The following is a 21941-nucleotide window of genomic DNA, read 5'->3' as shown; positions in this document are numbered from 1 at the left end:
AAACAGCCAGGTTTTGACCGCCAATTTGAAGCTTAGTATTATAAGATGCTTGCAGTACCATATTTCTAAACTCTCTTGTAGTAAAATATATAACGATGTCTCGAGGAAGCTGCTTCTGCTTTGCCAGCCAGGAGTTAACGCGGTAAGCTTTGTCAATTCGCCAGTCTTGATTGGTCCCTGGTCTTCCCATCAGGCGGTCAAAAGCTTCCGATAGGATCTGTTTCAGGTTCTCCTGTTTCTCCTCACGCAGCCCCCTTACTCTTAATGCGAACTCCATTTGTCGGTACTGTATCATAATAATTTCTTTTTCAGCTTTTTCCACTTTTTGTTCCACCACCTCTGTTTTCAATGTCAAGTTAGCATTGGCATCATTAAGAACCTCTAGAGTATCTTCCACTCCAGAAATATGTTCTGTTAATAAAGTTACAAGACTCAGCATGTCGTCTCTAATTTTATCAATCTTAGCATCAAATTTCTCATACAGCTCCTTCCTTCCATTCTTGAATGACCACCATGTTCTATGTAAGTTGTGAAAAAGGCAACAATTACTTTCCTTTTCCTCTCTCCCCTCTTATTCCTCTTTTGATATGGCTCCTGAAGTGTCATGATTTTAGTTCAGCAGAGGTTTAGAATGAAAGTTTGGGATTAATGTATTGCAGAGGATTTTGAACTGAGATAAGTGCAAGTTAGACCTGTCTACTCCATTTCCTATAAATCTATTCCAGATGTTTAACTTCTGGAGCTGGAGCTCACTTCTAATACCTTTTAACAGACCAATGTGTGGTTTCTTATCTGAATCATAGGTGGATAACAAAATTATTTAAATCTTTATCTTTAAAACGTGCCTACTTTCAGTTCAGTTCTTTGATTTTTTTTGTATGGTTATGCATTCATTCTGATCCGTCTTCCATTTGTGATAGTAATACAATAGTGTTTCTTGTTATTTCTTCATCTTTTTTATTTTGGCTCCTTTGATACTTCTGCTTCTACTTTTAAATGGATTGAATACTTCCATTGGCTCCTAGTTAACTCAAAATATACACAACTTTTGCTCCAAAGAGTAATGGACAAAGTTTTCAGGTCTCAAAGTTTGCAGTTGTAGACAGTGGACAAAGTTTGCAGGTGGACTTTGCACCTATCTAGTAACTATCACACATGTTATTTACACCCCATCCTGCAAAAAAATATCAACTATAATCTAGCAATGTTATTTTTTTTTATAATTGGAAACCTCTAGTATTCAACCACTGTCTAATATTCCCTTTGGATGTGGTGTATTTAAACCTGTTTGTGAATAAATGGCAATTACTTACATTTGGGTGACATGTGAAGACATAAATCTGGATTTGAAAATTCATTTATACATCACATTATGCTGAAGCCAAAAAATTACATTCAAAGAGTGGCAGGGAGTCCCGTTATTGATGTTGATGCATTTTAGGTGCTACTCCGAAATATAAACATGAATGCCTTTTATAGTCTGCCTACCTTATAATTAAATTCTTAATCCGCATTGTACTTTGCTTATGTGCTTTGATTTGGAATTACATACGTAATTAAATGTGTACAATTGGACTAATTGGAGAGTTGGTTGGGAAACTAACATGTACACTGCAAAGTGGAAACTGCAAATAATTAATCAACTTATAGCTTTCTCTGATTTTATAACTGTGCTGATCATGTTGTAGAAAGTTGCACAATATTGTTGCATTATCTTTGTGGTTCTGCGGTGAATAGGGCAACCTTCCTCCCTATGTATCAGTTTGCTCTGAAGCCTTCAATCCTGAATACCTTGGTAATTTAACTTGTACCAGAGTTATAACATAAAGTAGGTTAGAGAAAAAACTGTCTTCGTAAGGGAACCAATAACTTGCAATATTTTCTCATTTTAGAGATGATGAGCCTATACTGTCCTAGAAACATGCTTGCAGTTTTAAGGAAACTGTTGAATGCTCTGTAATTGTCAGAATTCTGCTTCCCACTTTTTCCTGTGAGGATGTTACACTATTATAGCTGCAAGGTTTATATTAATTAGCTGAGTTGAGTTGAGTTGAGTTTGTCTTGTATGCCGCCCACTCCTGGAGGACTCTGGGCAGCTTACAATAAAAAGGGAAAAGGGAATAAATAGGACAAACAACAATTTAAAATACAACAACATTCATAGTTACCGTGGGGCTGGATACTTCAACAGCCCCCGGCCTGCCGGAGCAGCCAGGACTTAGTGGCTTTACGGAAGGCCGGGAGGGTAGTAAGGGTCCGGATCGCCATGGGGAACTTGTTCCAGAGGGCCGGAGCTACAACAGAGAAGGCTCTCCCCCGGGGGGTTGCCAGCCGACATTGGCTGGCAGAGGGAATCCGGAGAAGGCCTAGTCTGTGCGATTGAATCGGTCTTTGGGAGGTAATTGGCAGGAGGCGGTCTCTCAGGTAGTTAGTATCAAAAGACTGTCATTTGGTTGTAATTAATAACTTATTAATTAAATGCCAAGTAATCTAGATGGACAGTTGTGTAATTAAAATTCTTAGAAATAGGTGGAGGATAATGAAAGTGTTTATTTCTTCAAAATGAACTATTTAAATATTAACTATTATTTAACGATAAATAGACTATTTATCAAAGGATTAGTGTGCCAAGATATCTGAAAAATAAACTTTTATAAAATTATTGGTATGTTTTTGCTGGTTGAGTTTTATATTATATGTGTTTTCTGTTATGGAACACTTTATGTACCACAATCTGTTATTTCACATTACTAAAATCATTGTGTTTTAAGAGACGATTCCTATTCAAATGCTTCCACACTCTATGTTGGGATCATCTTTACAACTCTATAATGAGTATATGAACAGTAATATATTGCAAAAATCTGTTTGAGGTTATTGATACCATCACAAGAAGATTGATTCTGAGTTAGTAGCATGACATAATGACAGTTGTTTTTCTTCCTTAATATTAGAGTATCAGTCTTTAAAGTTGTTTTCTCATTCTTTCTTTCAGAAATTGAAGCCAAGGAAGCCTGTGATTGGCTGAAGGCTGCTGGTTTTCCCCAGTATGCTCAGATGTTTGCAGGTATTGCTATAGTGCTTGATTTATTAATTAAAATTATCTTATAATTTTTTGCGTGTGTATGTATGTAGTATGTGCATGTGTGTGTGTGTGTCTCTGTGTGTGTGTGTGTGTGTGTGTGTGCAAAAATAATTGCATTTATGCTCAGTTCTAAGTTGCTTCTGTCCTTGAATAATTTCCTTCCATTGCTTCCTGTTCTACCCTCAGGTGCTTTAGATAATAGTTTGACTCCCTCTTCTTTGTGGCAATCTCTGAAATATAAATACAAGCTCTTTCTATCAAATCGTTACCCACATTTAATGTATGACCGTTAATAAACAAAAGCCAACAAATATAAAGTCATTTATGCCAGTTCTACCGGTACAAGAAGTAAACAAAGAAGGCAAAGAATTGTTATCCATAAACTTGGTTAATATTAACAAAGTAGTATTGTGGTGGCTCATAACACCTTGTCTTTGACTATAACACCTTGTCTATTTCCTATAGATAATATAGCAATATAGTCTTATGAAAGGAAATATTATCTCCTTATCAGTGTCATAACTGGACTCTAGAAGGAATATTTTATATTATGCAAACTTTAAGCAGGCTGCTAAAACATACAAAGGTCGGTCTGATAAACAATGCAAGAATAAGTGTGACACACACCTTTAGTGTCAGAATTGATTTTCTCATTAAAAAAAGATTTGAAAAGATGAAGGGACTTTTTATTTTATGTCTACATTTAAAAAAAAAAAATTAACTGTCAAATGACCACATTGGTAGCTAGTTATTTTAAAATGACTGGGAGAGGAGTATCAGAAAAAGTTACATCTCTTGTTTCAGGGGTAGATAAATACAATTACTGATTTAGAAAGAAGCAGGTTCAGAGTTCTTCCTATTATCCTCATCCACCCCACATCACAGTGAATACAGGATACTGCTTATTTGTTTATTGGACAATAGGTACTTTACATATGACACAGCTAAGACCCAGCCTTTGTTCTCAAATAACTTTGTTCAAGCTGTCACCCAGTAAAATTTGAACAACTATAAGAGAGTAAACTTTTCAGAGGTAGTACTCTGGTTTTCTCCTTAAAGCCTTCCTGGGCATGTCTTTAAGGTAGATTCAGCATCAACAGAGACAAGGATAATAATTCAATCAGAGCAATGAGTATAATACAGAGGTGGTATTCAGCAAGTTCTGACCAGTTCTGGAGAACCGATAGCGGAAATTTTGAGTAGTTTGGAGTACCGGTAAATACCACCTCTGACTGGCCCACCCCTATCTATTCTCTGCCTTCCGAGTCCCAGCTGATTGGGAAGGAATGGGAATTTTTCAGTAACCTTCCCCTGGAGTGGGGTGGGAATGAATACTTTACAGTATCCTTCTCCTGCCATGCCCATTAAGCCATACCACACCCACCAAGCCACACCCACAGAACCTGTAGTAAAAACATTTGAATCCCACCACTGGTATAATAGATAATTCCATTTGATAAATTCACTTCAGAAAAATGAAGGCGGAAAGTCAGGCTAGAGGTTTTTGCAGTTCATGAGAGAGAAGACAATAAACAAACTTCTTGTTGTATCAAAATAACAGAAAATGAATATTAGACTTAACAAAGATTGTAGGGGAAGAATGTTTATGAAGCAAGTTACGCATTATTTTGGGTCTAGTCTTCTAGAATTCATTGCTCAGTGCATCTTTTATGCAATAGCAATGGACACTTGAATTTCTAAGTCTTAAAATGTATTTCTGTCATAGACATTCATAATTCCTAGTTTTTCCCTGGTTAATATACTCTACAATTCTCACATGTAAGTATTGTGCCCTGATTCATACATTTATTTATTTATTTCCCAGAGATTTTTATCATTTTAAGTTCTGTTTATGTTTTTCTTAACTTTAAATAAAAGTGAAAGCATAGTATTTGGAACTTGTTTTTCAGATATGCAGTTTCCAGTTGACATAAAAACTGTGAGGAAAGATCATGACTTTTTAGATCAAGATGAAATAGAATCTCTCTACAGGTAAAGTTTGGTCTGAATTTGTCTTTGGCTTAGTAATAGATGTCTAGGACTGATAACCTAAGGCTTTAATTAAGTGAAGCACTTAATGAAGTCAGTGGGCTATGACTAATATCTTGTATCTTACTTCATTCCTGTTTGGATGTCTGGAGTAATATGTATTGTTGTTGTACACAATATATTTGTTCCAACTTCAGGATATATGGCTTCAGTGGACTTTTGTAAGAGTGTAATTCTTGCAGCTACGGAGTTGCCTTGAAACAGTCTCTCTCTCTGTCTCTCTCTCTGTCTCTCTGTCCCTCTCTCTTTCTCTCTCTCTCTTATACACACACACACACACACATACACACACACACACCCCAAGTGTGTAACATTCTAGAAAAAATGAATTTTGGTGATTTCAGTACATGCACTATCATTACAATTGGCCAAATACAATGAAATCTTGCTAATTTCTGATCTATGCAAAGTTTATTGTTGTCCAAACATGAGTTTGATGATAATGTGGAAGAATTTCAGTAGTGTCACCAAATTTATGAACTGGACTTAAGTCATTTTGTCAAATATTTCAGGCTACACATCAGAAATAAATCAATTGGTGGGTGCTCATAATTTTTGTATTGCACATGAAATTTCAGAATCTAGGATGCAATGCTCAGATTTTTTTCACAGTACTGTAGATAAGAGGCTTTAGGTCAATGAGATGCACACGTTTATATAGGTCAAGGATTACATTTCATCTTTAAGTAGTATGCCAGAAGCTGAACACCAAAAAATAGCAAGTGGGCCTAGGACAAAGTAACTTCTCATTTACCATCTGTGTAGTGTAGTGTGCATGAATTGGATTTAGGATCAGGGCAACCCAGTTCAAAATTTATCTTTGGGTCTCTCAAGTGTCACTCTGAAACCCATATAGGTCTGATATCCCACATTGTGCATATTTGATATAGATAATATGTTTTCTCCTTTGGATTAACTGTTAGATAACTGTTATTACTCTTATCATCAAGCTTGACAGAAAATCTATTCTAAGTGAGCTTATTTTTAACTATTAGTACTAGAAAATGGAAGATTGCCAGGTAATGGAGGAATTGCCATTTTACCAGTGCTTTAGTATTTGCAGTAGCTTTCTTTGGGTTTTAAATTATAATTGTGGAGTTGTGTTTAATTGTATTAGGAGTAAGAAAACTGTGGGCCAGTTTTCTGTATGGTTCCTTTTTCTTTTGTCAGTCCCAAAGTATCATCTGAAAATCAGCCGTTAGAATTTTTTCTGGAAAGAGCGTGAATAAAATGCTGCAGGTGGTTAAGTGGTGCTGAAATATTGCCAGAGCAGCTGAAGCGTTTTACATATATGTTATAATTACATTATTTTTTTTCATTCGGAAAGCAACAACCTTCCCATTTATTACACAACTACCAACTGTACCTCAGGCGACTTCAAGAATAATTGCTTTAATTGCGAACAAATTGCACAATAATATTTTAAGCTACTTGGTCCATAAATATACAGTATTGCTGGAAGGCTATATGTAGCAAATTTCCATTAAAATGCACGTGAAGATTAAAAGAGCAAGTGAATTCTCAGAGATCCTGGTATGAACTGACAACCTTTCCATTCACTGGAATTACTGACCATTCTGATTTTGAATATTTTGCACATATTCAACTTTTTGAAAATCAGATTTGAAATAAGATAACAACATTATAAATGTTTTAAAAAATATCAACCAAAAGCACACATAGAGGTTATTCTCACTTAATATTGGGATTGGAAACTCTTATTGCTAAACCAAATGTGTGTAAAAGTGTGACATCATGTGATTGTATTGAATTATGATGGCAATCACAGCAGTTCCAGTTGCCATCATTAAGTGAATCCTGCCCAGTTGTTATGTGTAATATTTCTATTTGCAACTTCCTACCATTTTTCCCTATTGGCTTGTCAGAAGCCAGCAGTGAAGGTCACAAATAGTGATTATATGATTGCAGGATGGTGTGACTGGAGTAATTTCCAGCTACTTGCAAGGCACCTGAATTGCGATCCCAGGATAGTTACAATTATGAGGACTCTCATAAATATTTTCAATGCTGTTGTAACTTTAAATGGCCACTGAACAAGTAGTGATCATGAAAGGAGGATTACATATACATTGGGGGTATCAATTACATTAAAGAAATACTCTGTCCAACATGAGAGGGAACAACAGCAAGAACTTTTAACCCTGAGGTCTTTTTGAACAGCCAGGTTTTATGGCTTTCCTAAAAAAATGAAACACAAGTTGCAGTTTTTAGGGGAATGCTATGTAACAGAAGATGCAATCAGTAATTTAGAAATAAACTTATTTATTATTGAGAGCCATATAACTAGCCATACTATATTTCCTTATACAAAAATGAAAAGGTAAGAGTGTGGTAAATGTTTGTCAGTCTGTAGCACGGACCTGAGATTTAATAACTATGGGGAAAATGTCACACTTTTTGTAGTCTGCAACTGTTTTAATTTTTCATCCCAATTACTGTACAGAATGAAAAGATAATGCATTAATAACTGCTAATATGTAAAATAGAGAATATTTATTTCACTTGAATAGACAGTAAGTGGTTCACAATTTAAAAGTCAAGGGGAAATTTTTAATTCAGTGGAAACAATTCACTAGACTAAAAGAAAAAAAGAAACTATGCTTGAGGATTCCCATTTTATTATACCCAAATGAAACGCCTGAAAATCTGTATCAAGAAACTCCCCCGATCCTCCACACCAACTCGTATTGAATTGAATTGAATTAGGATGCCCTATTTTAGTAATGATTAACCTTTTTGGTGCTGAGTGTCTAAGGGTGCATGTGTGCTCCAATCCCCAAATTGCAATGCAAATGCCCCCCACACGTATGCCCCACCCCCACAAATGTGTGCGTTTTCCATGGACATGCCCCCTTCCCCTCAGCGCACCCTACCTTTCTCCTCCATTTCTGCCACGAAGAGGCACGTGTGGTGGGTAGAACCTGCGGAGATCGGGAAAGACACGGGTGGCAGAAATGCAGGAGAAAGGTAGAACATGCTGGGGTGAGGGGGAAACTGCAGATATTGGGGAAGCCCCCCCCCCCATGCATAAATGGCAGAGACCCGAAGGCCAGCTGGCTGGCGGGAGGCACGTGCACATGTGCAGTGGAACTGGGCTGGGGTAACAGCTTGTGTGCCCGCAGGGAGGAGTCTGTGTGCCACCTGTGGCACGCGTGCTATAGGTTCCCTATCATGGGCCTATTGAATGAGAGGAGACTATTTTGCTGTGAGGATTGCGTCTCTTTGTGTCTGAATGGAATGTGACTGTGGAACCCTTTCACTGGTGAAATAAATTCTATTCTATAGCCCTGTAAATATCATTTTATTTTTCTTTCACAATCTTTTTCTTAAAATTCAATAGCTTTGTCAGGACATTTGTTGTTGTTGTTATTAATGCACACCTTGATGCCTATTTCCTTGTATGAGTTTTTTAAAACATTAAGGAGCAAACAAAGTGAGACACTATCCTCAGTGGTTTAGCACAGAAAAAAAATAACAAGGTGATTTTACTTATAATGTGTGCCATATTTAAGAATGGAAGACAAGCAGGATTATAGAACTTTGCCTGTCTTTGTTTTCTCTAGACGGTTAAATACCTTGAATAAGTATGCAGAAATGAAGATGGAAATAAGTAAGCCGAGAAAGCGGGTATGTTTATGATTCATAAATGTTTATCATAAAGTGAAAGACATTGGTATGCAAGGTTTGTTTGTCTCAGGACTACAAGCCTTTGCTTGTAGTATCTCCTATGAATGAGCCTGTTTTACTAACTAGTTCCTACCTCTGGCAAAGACCATCACTGGGTTGTTTATGGTCCATCACGTCACCAACTCACAACTTTTATTCTTATTAACCAGACAAATGAGTCTAAAATCATCTCCAATTCATTACATTTGTCCTTCTGAATCTGCTCATGGAGAGATGACCGTCAGCATTATAGAAACCTGTGATTATAAGCAGATGATATGAGAAATCTTTAAAAAACAAAACATCCTAGACCTAGCAGGAAATGATTCAGGGGCTGAATGGAAGAAGCCACCTTGGGGCAATTGATTGTCTTCATGACTAACTGATTACTTGATAGAGTCGTATATTGAGAAATCTGTTTCTCAATATATTATTTACTAGAAAGGCTGTTTTTCCTCTGGTATTAATTTTAAGTATAGTCTGAAATATTCTCACTTGCAAATGATATTTTATCCAAAATACGATCTCTATACCCTATTCGCTCCATAATATTCATGATGTTAAATGAAGTGAGAGTGTTTTGAGATATAGTAATCTTGCTTACTATATTTTAAAACTAAAATGAACATAGTTAAAAACAAGATTGGGCTAGATTTTTTTTCACCCAAGCATTTTTTTAATATACAAGGCATGTTTTATTCTGTGTATGATAAGGATATTAACACATTTATATCTGTAGTATTACATGAGTCTACCAGTTTATTTATTGCATACGTAATGTTAAATTGCTTTAACTTCATTGAAGACCACAAAGATATGGCTCTTCTCCGAATACTGCGCTAGGATGGAGATTGAGTCAAGACACTCATTGATGTAGTGCCTGGCAGAAAGGGATTTTTTTTGTGATTCCTGTTTATTTTAATTGTTGTGAGCTGCCCAGGATCATTGTATGAATTAGGTGGCCATATTAGTTCCTTAAATAAGTAGATAATAAATACATTACTAATTTTATGTAATATTAACTGTTGAATTCCCAGAAGTTCATTAAAGGATAGCTTGATATCTCTCTTTCTCTTATAAGGCAATGTTTAGGTTGAACACATTTGTTGAGTGTTGCAAAAAGAAGATGTTGCATACTTAAATAAAATAATCCAATACTGTTCTTAAATATTAAAATTGCTTGATTTTCTTGAACTGTATGTGCCCATAAATGAGCTCCACAGACAGAGCAGTAGGGTTGTCATTTTTTCTCTTCTAGCATTAGCCTTTTTTAATGAAATTGTCAACTGTGAAACAGATCGAGCCCATGGCAGCCATCTTCCGTTTCTCAAGTTGCCACACAGCTCGGGGAAGGGAGAGAGGAGTGGGAACCAAGGTTGATCCCAAGAGGGGCCGGCCAGAGACTGAAACCAGTAGCCAAGGACACACCAGAACACCTATTTGGACAATGTGACCTGTGACACTAGGGGAGGGGGGGATCTCTAATTTTTAGTTACAGTGAAACCGCGGGAAAGAACTAGAACTGGTTTTAAAATCATCCGTGCCAAAATCATGTACTCAATAAAGCAGTTCTTTGAAGCTGAAAGTCTCAAGAGTGCTGACTTGTTTAAGTTCATTAGTTGGATTCTTGACAGAAACATTATTTTGGAAAATGAAAGTTAATGTTATTTTCAGATCTTGATTATCTATATGATGTTATGTTTTAAATTTCTTTCTTTGCTTTAAGAGTGATGAATCTGAAGATGAAGAACCTTGTGCAATAAGTAACAAATGGACTTATGAGAAAGGTACCAAAAGATGGTCCCATCTGGAAAATATAGAGGTTTCTTGTGCACGAAGACCTGAAAACCTGAGACTTAAAAGCAACGGCAGTGGGGATATTATATTTTCGGATCAAGGAGACATTCATCATGACAAAACTTCAGTTCATAGTTCTAGCAGTGGGGATAGTGATATAATCAATTTCCCCAAGATTTGCGATGTTGAAACCTGCAGAAGCTCTTCAACCTGTTCCTCGAATAAGTTGGCATCCCCTGACTCTGTTTCCAGTTGCTCTCCTTCTCTTACTGAGACCTTGAATATGACAAGTGAGGAGAAGAACTTGGATAAACTATGCCATAAAAAAGGAAACAGTTTCTTAAAGAAAATGGAGAAGTTGCGCTTAAGAAGTGGCACCTGTAAGAAACAAATGAATTTGAAGGCCAAATTCAACATTAGTGAGCCTATTCTCCTAGAGGGATTGAGTGAAGAAAAATTGAGAAGCTTAAATTGTATAGACATTTCTGATGCACCAGTGAGTCGAGTGATACAGCCTTCTTACTATCCCCAGAGCTGTAGTAGCAGCAGCAGCAGCAGCAGTCAGTCTGGAGACAGTAGCACTGTGAGCACCCCAAGCCCAGTCAGCAAAGTAAGGAGACACAGTAAAAGCGGAGGAACATATGCTGAAGAGTTTGATCCCAGCAAGCTTTCCTTAAGGAGTGATGTTTCTGAGCAAAACTTCAACAGTGAGATATGTTTGCACAAAAACAAAGTATTTCAGGTACCACAAGGTCATAAGCCTGGGACTTTCCCCAAAGCGCTTACATATAGTCTATTATCTCCAATAGACAATACCTCAGTAAACTGGAGGACGGGGAGTTTTCATGGATGCCAGAGAAGCAGGGATAAGACTAATTCTCAGGAGCCTGAAGGGTCATGTGACTCTCCTTCACTGATGGATAACAGGCTGAGTATATATGACAATGTGCCAGAAAATTTTCACAAAATGAATTCACCAGAGACTGATGATGACGATGTCTTTACGGAACTAGACAATGTTATGGAACACGTGAATGGACTCAGGAAGTTGGTCAGCCAATGGACAGAAAAATTATCTGATGATGGTGACTCTGATTCTGCAAGTTACTCTAACCAATCCACTTCTCCATGCCCGTCATCTCCTAAAGAAATCCATCTTGAAATTAAAAAGCATTCAGAAGAAAAATCAGCAGAATTGCCAAATATTGATGGTGAAGACTGCTGTAGACACCTTGGCGAGCAGGGTCTAATGGAACTGACGTATGTAATGGGAACAGGAACAGGGATGATACCAACACATTCCATTAGGTTTGTTGAAATTGCAAAGAATCAGAATAAAATGCGAAATGTGTAACAAATAAATTAATTAGTCTGATTAACCCTGAAAGCAGTCAATGTTAAATGCTGTTAGATTAATTGCTTAATAATGACAATGACAACTTAACTAAATGTGAAATATTTCAGGTTTTGATGTATAATTATTATGATTGGCAAATTATTAATTTTATATAATTAAGTAATGAATGTCAAAAGAAAGTTAATACCAACAGTAATAGACATCTTAGGTGCAATTCCAAAGCATCTGGCACACTCCTTGAACATGATCAGCATTGACAAACTCACCACCAGTCAATTGCAAAAGGCAGCATTACTTAGAACGCCTTATATTCTGAGACAATGTTTTCAACATTATTAAACAACAATATCTGCTTAACCCAGGTTGATTGGAAGGACTCAATAGGTGGACAGGAATACTAAATCCAGTCTTAATGGTATGGTTGATTGTGCAACCAAGTATAATAATATATTTTCAATCATTTAGAAGTTTCAATGGGTCAGTCTACCTTTAGATATAGAATGAGTACTGAAAATGGCATTAATACTAAAGAACATTTATGATTTTTATTTTTCAGGCATGGGAAGAGACCATGGTCTAGTAGAGAAGGCACACATTTTGAAAGTCTTTCTCTACAAATGGACAGTCAATCAGCAAAATGTCTGAACCGCATGCAAAAGCTTGCTTTGTTAAAATTAACTACTTTAATGGACAAATACTCTCCATCTAGCAAACAAGGATGGAACTGGTAAGTTAAAAGAAATAAAGAGCTTTAGAATTTTATGGGCAAAATTGACAATGTTCCAGAGTGTTTCACTTTTGCAGGAGTATATTGTATATTTCTGAAAGTATATTTTTTTACATCAACAAGTAGTTGTTGATATTCCAGTTTGGCTCTGCACCTAGAACATGCCAATTGGCATATTCTGGTAGAAAGTGAAACATTCAAAGACATTGCCTACCTTTTTTTAAATAAAGGTAGCTCAGTTGAAGTTATTCTCAAAGTCTACTCACATCTCTGCTGCTTGTTTTCTAGTAGGGCTGCCACATAATCCCAGAAAAAAATATTAATTTAAAGAGGTGCCACATGTGTTCTGAACTGTTTTGTCTATTTCAGTATGACTCATAGCACAGCCCTACTTTCTACAGGAATATCTAATTCCACCATTGCATCTAACTCTTTATGTTAGTGGTGTAGAATTTTATACAAACCATTTAATATATTGTATCTAAATTAAAAACAGTTTACAGATTTTAGGGAATATTTTGGCATAGATTTAAGATAGACGAAGAAAGATATAAACAGCAGTACAAGTCTAAAGGCAAAGGAATGATATCTAGAGGTCATCTGGTCTGTGGTAATTTACAATATGTAGATATTGAATATTGATATTGATACATGATTCAATAATACTGATATTGAATCTTCAGCCTAATGCAGGAGAAATAAAGTCTTTTTTTCAGCCTGAGCCCTCCCATTTTTCTTACCTGTTCAGCCTTCTCCTGATGCAGGGATATCATGGAGCAAGATGGGACCATGATTTTGGGCACATTTTGGGGGGAATTATGGGATATATTGTGCAAACATTGTGCAGGCCTAACAGACCTACTTACCATCTTTTTAAATTACATTGTTGAAACCAATAATTTTGCTACCAAAAACTGGTGTTGTAATCAGTGGATTTGATTTAAATCCAGTTGATTTAAATCACGATTTAAATCACTAGTAAAAAGGTTTGATTTAAATCAACTCGATTTAAATCATAATTTTTAAAGAGCAACTGTCATCTCTGTCCCACAGCAGTTCTTCCTATGACCCACTGGTGACTCACCAACAGTCCCAGTATTGCAGAATATATAGCCTCATGCTACATAACTAAGCTCCATTTCGTGGTGAATAAGCTAATTTATTAAAGTACATTAAATAGAAAACTATCTTTAGATAGATTTTTACTCCAAAAGCATTTTATTAAAATAAATTTGATAAAAAAATTAAAAATACAATCTAAATATAAAATATATATATAAAATTGTAAATAAAACCTGCCCCAATTGTACAAATTGCTATGTCTAAATAGCTTGTTTCTCTATAAAGCTGAAATGTATTAAGTGATGCAAGTAATGTCCTTCTGATATTGCTTTGTTACTTCAGTTTTTTAAACCTGTTGTATCCTATTAACAAATTCAAAAACTTGGTTATATGCACTTATGTCTGTACCACCCAGTCACCCTTGTCCACTAATGAAGTATTTCCATATTTTCAGGACTATTCCAAAATTCATTAGAAAAATAAAAGTCCCTGATTATAAAGATAAAAATGTATTTGGAGTACCATTACTGTTAAATGTTCAAAGAACAAGTCATCCCATTCCAAGGAGTATATTCCAAGCTATGGACTATTTAAGACACCATTTTCTTGACCAGGTACCAGTATGAAATGTGTTTAGGTTCACATCTTTAGTTTTTCTTTCTCTATTTCTCGGTCGGTCGGTCGGTCGGTCGGTCGGTCAGTCGGTCGGTCTCTCTCTCTCTCTCTCTCTCTCTCTCTCTCTCTCTCTCTCTCTCTCACACACACACACCAGTAGAAGTCCAGTGCACAGATTTCTCAGGATTTAAGAATTATTGTTTGTTATTATTACTGTTTATTTAATTTGCATCTCACCTTTATTTTGACTAGAACTCAAGGCAGCAAACATATCCCAGACACCTTTCTGCTATATTTTTCCCCACAACAACAATCCTGTGAGATGGTTAAGGCTGAGAGAGAGAGACTGATCCAAAGTCACCCGGCTGGTTTCAAGGCTAAGATGGAACTTGAACTCATGGTTTCTAGCTTGGTGCCTTAACCATTAAATCAAACTCGTTCTATTGGCATGTAATTGCTACTTAAATGAATTGGTACTTCAATAAGTACATTCTCTTCAACCATGATTAATTTTGACACATGTATGATGACAAACTCTGTTTTTGCCTCGGCTCCATCTTTTAGCTTTCAGAGATGTTTTTCATACATCTTTTAAAAGAAAAATCTCTGGATGCTTTTCTTCCAGTAACACATCTTTACATTACCTATCTAGTCCATATCCTTTCTGCTAAATCTAAACTCTATATTTCATTTATTTCGGGTTTGGAGCATGAAGTTGCTTTATGGGATTGGTCATGATTATACATAACTGGCCAACTCACTCTCTCAAGGTTTGCTCCTTCTTAATTGTAATTGTTAACAGATGTTGTGTACCTGCCACTCATGTTTTGATGCATTAAATATTTACCATTAATGTATAGTAATTATCTCTATTCAGGCACTATGTTCTCCTATACAGCTTAATACTAATGGAGTGATAAGTGGTTCCTTTGGAAATTGCTGAATAATATTCCATATTATTATATATTATAACTGCGCAATTTTAATTAGAATGTTGAGTGTATGGGAGTTGCTTGGAATTGAATGAATGCCCACTTTTAGTAATTGTTACCTTGTATTTTATATGTTTTAAATTCTTACGTGGGATTTGTTAGAGTGGATAAATGAGAATGCTTGACTCAGAGGACCTGCTGGGGATGGCGGGAGGAACTGGGGTGGTTGGGGGGACCATGGACATGGGAGTGGGTCGGAGCATAGCGGTCGTGACAGGGAGAGGCAGATACGGCGGGGACCTTAGGGCTGGCCATTACCGGGGAAGGAGGGTTCGCTACATTACAGAGATCCCTCCTTCCGGCCCTAGGAGTCCCACTCCAAGACCAGATGGCGCGAGTAGTCAGGACCCTGGTCTCAGGCTGTTGTCGCTAAATGCCAGGTCTGTTGTTCACAAAGCTCCCCTCGTCCGGGACTTAATTGTTGACGAGAGGGCAGACCTGGCATGTATTACTGAAACCTGGCTGGGCACAGAAGGAGGAGTCCCCCTTGTAGAGATGTGCCCAGAGGGATTTCAGGTGCTTCATCAGCCGAGAGCCCAGGGAAGGGGTGGCGGTGTGGCTATTGTAATCCGGGAGTCTCTGTTACCTCGTAGGGTCCCTGCTCCGGAGCTTGTCGGGTGTGAGTCTCTGCTGATAAAGTTGGACCTCAAGGGTCAAGTGGGTTTGCTGCTAACGTACCTGCCTCCCAACTGCGTTGCAGCATCCCTCCCCTCGCTCCTCGAGTCAGTAGCCGAGCTGGCAGTTGAGTTCCCCAGGCTTATAGTTCTGGGGGATTTCAACTTGCCATCGCTCGGTGAACGCTCTGAAGGGGCGCAGGAGTTCATGGCTTCCATGACAGCCATGGGCTTGACCCAAGTAATTCGGGGCCCAACCCATGCAGCGGGTCACATGCTCGACCTCGTATTTCTCTCGGAGCAGTGGATGTGTGATCTTGGTCTGAGGGGTAATGAGATCATACCCCTGTCGTGGTCAGACCATTGCCTACTGAGGCTTGACTTCCGGAGGCCAAACCCCCACCGTAGGGAGGAGGAACCGACCAGGTGGTTCCGCCCCAGGCGACTTATGGACCCTTTGAGGTTCCAGACGGAGCTTGGGGTTATTCCTGATACCCTCGCCCACAGTTCGGCGGAGACTCTGGCTGCCGCCTGGTACTCGGCAGCGTCGGAGTCTCTCGACCGGATTGCGCCACTACGGCCCCTCCGGGTCAGTGGATCCCGGAGAGTTCCCTGGTTTACCGAGGAACTCCGGGAGAAGAAACGCCGGAGGAGATGCCTAGAGCACCAGTGGAGGTCCGATAGGTCCGAGGCAAACCGAGCACTCTTAACTACCTGCACCAAGGACTATGTCCGAGCATTAAGAACTGCAAAAAGATCATATATTTCTTCCTTGGTTGCGTCCGCCGAGTCACGCCCAGCCGCCCTGTTCAGGATAACCCGCTCCCTCCTTAATAGGAGGGATGCGGGAGACCCCTTGCAGGGTAGGGCTGAGGATTATGCTCAATTCTTGGCGGACAAAGTAGCTCGGTTTCGATCGGACTTGGACTCCACCGCAGTAGATCCAGCTGAGACACAGGAGGATCATTTGCCACATCAGTTCTGGGTTGAGTTCCAGGAAGTTGCCTCTGGGGATGTGGACAAGGCCATCCGAGCTGTAAGTGCCTCCACTTGTATTCTGGACCCGTGTCCCTCCTGGCTGGTGGCCAACAGCAGGGAGGTGACACATGGCTGGATCCAGGCGGTTGTCACCGCCTCCCTTCGGGAGGGGCACTTCCCCGCCGCGCTCAAAACGGCGGTGGTGAGACCCCTCCTAAAGAAACCATCGTTAGATCCAGCCATCTTAAACAACTTTCGTCCTGTCTCCAACCTTCCCTTTATTGGGAAGGTTGTTGAGAAGGTGGTGGCCTTTCAGCTTCGACGGGCCTTGGAGGAAGCTAGTTATCTTGACCCCTTCCAGTCCGGCTTCAGACCTGGTTACAGCACAGAAACCGCTTTGGTCGCATTGACCGATGATCTCTGGAGGGCCAGAGATGGAGGCTATGCGTCCATCCTGGTTCTCCTTGACCTCTCAGCGGCTTTCGATACCATCGACCATGGTATCCTTCTGCGACGACTGCGGGAGGTGGGAGTGGGAGGCACTGTTTTGCGGTGGTTCTCCTCCTACCTCTCGGACAGGTCGCAGTCGGTGTTAGTAGGGGGGCAGAGATCCTCCCTGAGGCCCCTAACATGTGGAGTACCTCAGGGTTCGGTCCTATCCCCCCTACTATTTAACATATACATGAAACCGCTGGGCGAGATCATTCGGAGGCACGGGATAAAATACCATCAATATGCGGACGATACGCAATTGTATCTGTCCGCCCCGTGCCAACTCAATGAAGCGGTGGACGTGATGAACCGGGGTCTGGAGGCCGTTAAGGACTGGATGAGTGCTAACAAACTGGTGCTCAACCCGGATAAGACCGAGTGGCTGTTGTGTTTCCCCCCCAATAATTTGGCTAATACACCAACGCTTAGGCTGGGGGGTCAAATTTTATACCCCTCAGATAGGGTCCGCAACTTAGGAGTCCTCCTGGATCCACAGCTGACTTTTGACCATCAGCTGTCAGCTGTGACCAGGGGGGCATTTGCCCAGGTTCGCCTGGTCCGCCAGTTGCGGCCCTACCTAGATCGGGGGGCCCTCACAACAGTCACTCGAGCCCTTGTGATCTCTAGACTGGAATACTGCAATGGGCTCTACATGGGGTTGCCCCTGAAGTGCATCCGGCGACTACAGCTAGTCCAAAATGCAGCCGCGCGAGTGATAGTGGGCGCACCTCGATTCGCCCACGTTACACCTGTCCTCCGCGAGCTGCACTGGCTGCCTGTTGGTCTCCGGGTGCGCTTCAGGATAATGATGACCATCTTTAAAGCACTCCATGGTAGTGGATCTGGGTACTTGAGAGACCGCCTTCTGCCGATTACCTCCCTAAATCGACCAATCAGATCGCACAGACTGGGCCTCCTCCGAATTCCATCTGCCAGTCAATGTCGACTGGCGACCACACGGAGGAGAGCCTTTTCTGTTGCTGCCCCGACCCTATGGAACGAACTCCCCATGGAGATCCGCACCCTCACCACGATCCAGACCTTCCGCGCAGCCCTCAAGATCTGGCTCTCCCAGCAGGCCTGGGGATAGGCTTCCAATTACCCGCCCGAGTGTTTGATTGCTGAATGAAAGTTGTGTTTTATTATTTTTCTTTTGTTCACAAAGTGTTTGTTTTGACCTTGCACTTCCCCTCCCCTGTGGTTGTAAGCCGCCCTGAGTCCCCTCAGGGAAAAGGGCGGCATATAAATCCCAATAAAACCTAAAAAAAAACCTAAACCTGAAAAGCTTATTTTATGCCTCTGTGTGTGTGTGTGTGTGTGTGTGTGTGTGCGTATACATAAAATATATACATACATATATACAATCTATGAATATATGTATACACACACACACACATACTTAATACATACATACATCATACATGAACTTTTAAAACATTGTTTTTTAGGTTGGTCTTTTCAGAAAATCTGGTGTAAAATCTAGGATCCTCTACTTAAGAGAAATGAATGAAATTAACCCAAATAACATAAATTATGAGGATCAATCGGCCTTTGATGTGGCAGACATGTTGAAGCAGTATTTCCGAGATCTTCCAGAACCTATATTCACTAGCAAGCTCTGTGAAACCTTCCTGCACATCTATCAATGTATGTAGAAGCTTTATTGTTTGGAGGTAAAAGATGAATGAGGGGTCATTTCTGGTGGAGGATATGGGAAAGGAGGTGTTACTGGCTCATTCGGTTTGATGAGGGTAGTGAACAATTCTCCCCCCCTCCCTCTAGCTAACCACATTAAGAGCAAGAGGGGCAAGGGTTAGTATGATGTGTGAGTTGATGGAGGAGTAATTAGACTAGGTAACCAGTGGGTTAGGGAACCTGCTGGGTTCAAATGCTTGCACAAGCACTTGATTGATGCATAGATTGGACAGCTATTTTAGTCATCTATTATGACTGAAACTTCATAAACTGGCAATGGTCATGTGTAATTATAAGATTATACATCATAAGATTATTCTTTGAAATAGTGTCATCTGATGGGACCCAAAAGGTGTCCCTTTTCCAGAATCTGTCCTATGGAACAAGATCCTCCCTGAGATTCGGGTTCCTGTTGGCTTTCTGAGAGACTATAAAAACCAAGTTATCCCTTCAGATGTTGGATCTGAGATATTAGTGGAACTTAGTATGGATATCTTGTTTTTCGTTGTCAAGTATTTATATACTATCTGAATCAAATTGATGTTGTTTCATGATTTTGTTTAAAAAAAACTATTTATATATATTTTGGGTTAGCCACCTATAGTTATTTGTTGAGTAAGAGACCACACACATTTCCTAAATTGATTAATTGATTTATGGCCATTTAAATTATTATTTTATCCCTGAAACATCCTATGCTTTCTTAATATAATCATATTGATATTGCTGGTACTAACTAAGGAACAAGTTATAGTCAGGCAGAATAGCTTCTATTGATTTTTTTTTTTGAAATGCAAAGATTCTTAATGATTCACCATTTAGTTCAATTAATTATAATTAGTCTTTGGTATATACTGGATTCCTTAATTTAGATTTTAACACAGTTAAACATAACTGGAAAGTAGGCCTGGGTGGCAAGTTCTTTTAAAGATAATATATAAAGTAAAGGGTCCCCTTGTACATATGTGCTAGTCATTTCCAACTCTAGGGGCAGTGCTCATCTCCATTTCAAAGCTGAAGGGCCAGTGCTGTCCGAAGACGTCTCCGTGGTCATGTGGCTAGCATGACTAAATGCCGAAGGTGCACGGAGCGCTGTTACCTTCCCATCAAAGGTGGTCCTTATTTTTCTACTTGCATTTTTACATGCTTTTGAACTGCTAGGTTGGCAGAAGCTGGGACAAGTAATGGGAGCTCACTCCCCTTACATGGTGCTGGGGATTCAAACTGCCAACCTTTCTGATCGACAAACTCAGCATCTTAGCCACTGAGCCACCTGAGCCCCTGAAGATAATATATACATGTTGTTTAAGAAATGTTTTTAGAGATAACATATCTAATTCATCTTTTCCTTCCTCTTTTTAGACCTACCAAAAGATCAGCAATTTTGCGCTGTCCAGGCTGCTATTCTGCTTCTCCCAGATGAAAACCGTGAAGCTCTGAAAATTCTGTTGTACTTCCTTAGGGATGTTGTGATGTTTGTGGAAAAAAATCAGATGACTCCAGCCAATATAGCTGTGTGCCTGGCACCATCTTTATTCCACCTCAACACCTTGAGGAGAGACAGTTCTTCATCTTCTAGGTATTTTTTTTAAATTAAATTATAGTTAGCATCTGTGCTTGATCATTGCAGCTATTGTTTCCCCATCCAAAAAGTGAGAAAGCAAGGATGAATTTCAAAATGGCTCAGAAACTGATTTTTTAAAGTGTGCCTGATAAGTTATTTGGCAGAATTCTAATTGTAAGTGAATGATGATAAGGACTATCATATGGGAACTGCAATGAATGGATGGCATGCTGGACAGCAAGTTGCTGGACAAAAGTTTGCTCCTTGGCAGGTCTTTTGAGAGATAATTTGGTCATTTAAAGAAAATAAAGCTTGAATTAAAAAAAAAACAAATCTATGAAAGAGTGACTGGATTGACATTAAAGGCAAGAAAATTGGATTTTGGGGTTAGATGGCATCCTCCACCTTAAAAGAACTTATGTTGAATTGTTTGGGCATGGTGAAAGCACTCAGAACAATATAATAAATGGTGTTGATGTAAGCTTAGATATTTTATTTTATTTCTTGCTTCCAATTTCTTTTGTTTACTACTTTTTATTCGTTTTTTCTCCCCCACCTTCATTTTACATAACTCTGTTTTCCCTGATAGATAATAGGATATGTTTGTCTATTCTATAGGAAATTATGATTATATGATTATAATTATCCTTCCTGATCATGATGTGTTGGGTGGTAATGCGGTTTTTAATAAAATAAGCAGAGAATGTGCTAGAAGAGAAAATAAATAAGCCACCTTCCCCCCATGAGTCTTCCATGAGTAGTGCTTGATAATACTTCTAATTCTACATCACCCTATCTAATGTTTAAACAACACCCAAGGAACAAAAGCTGGTTGATGGAAAGCTTGTTTCTGTGGAAAGTACACTTTGAAACCATAGTTAAATGTTTTGCTAACATTTACGTTTTGATGGGCTGGTTGTCTTCCTTGAAGACATTCCAGATTCTAAGTTTGTTTGAGGTTGAAGACAGTTTAGTTTGCCAACCTATAAGCTTGTGGTTTATGATGAGTATAGAGAGAAACTACATAAGATTATAAACTGTCAGGGGCCAGGGCATACAGACGAAAAGGCAGAGTTTAAGTGTGTATAATTTTTTTTGAGCTTCTTGCGTCATCAGTCACTTTAGTGTGGCTTCCTCCCACACTGCTCTAATAACACAAGAACATAAAAGTCCTGTGAGACTTAATTCTTTTGCCAATATTGCTCCACCTCCTGGAAGAGACATAAT

The 21941-nt window shown here is 39.1% G+C and overlaps 1 protein-coding gene across 2 annotated transcripts in view; it reads left to right on the top strand.

The window, feature by feature from the left end:
• LOC116504856 (rho GTPase-activating protein 7-like) overlaps window positions 1–21941 on the top strand; it is a 103696-nt gene that overhangs the window by 71186 nt on the left and 10569 nt on the right. For both annotated transcript variants that reach the window (XM_032212075.1, XM_032212076.1), the window contains exons 2-9: window positions 2996–3067; window positions 4996–5077; window positions 8719–8782; window positions 10548–11926; window positions 12532–12702; window positions 14219–14378; window positions 18904–19102; window positions 20513–20729. In XM_032212075.1, coding sequence (XP_032067966.1) covers window positions 2996–3067; window positions 4996–5077; window positions 8719–8782; window positions 10548–11926; window positions 12532–12702; window positions 14219–14378; window positions 18904–19102; window positions 20513–20729 — 2344 coding nt within the window. The remainder of the gene's footprint in view (window positions 1–2995; window positions 3068–4995; window positions 5078–8718; window positions 8783–10547; window positions 11927–12531; window positions 12703–14218; window positions 14379–18903; window positions 19103–20512; window positions 20730–21941) is intronic.

This window comes from Thamnophis elegans, chromosome 2, assembly GCF_009769535.1.
Source record: "Thamnophis elegans isolate rThaEle1 chromosome 2, rThaEle1.pri, whole genome shotgun sequence".
Taxonomy (NCBI): domain Eukaryota; kingdom Metazoa; phylum Chordata; class Lepidosauria; order Squamata; family Colubridae; genus Thamnophis; species Thamnophis elegans.
Note: the sequence above shows the minus strand (reverse complement) of the source record. Positions and strands in the feature narration are given on the sequence as shown.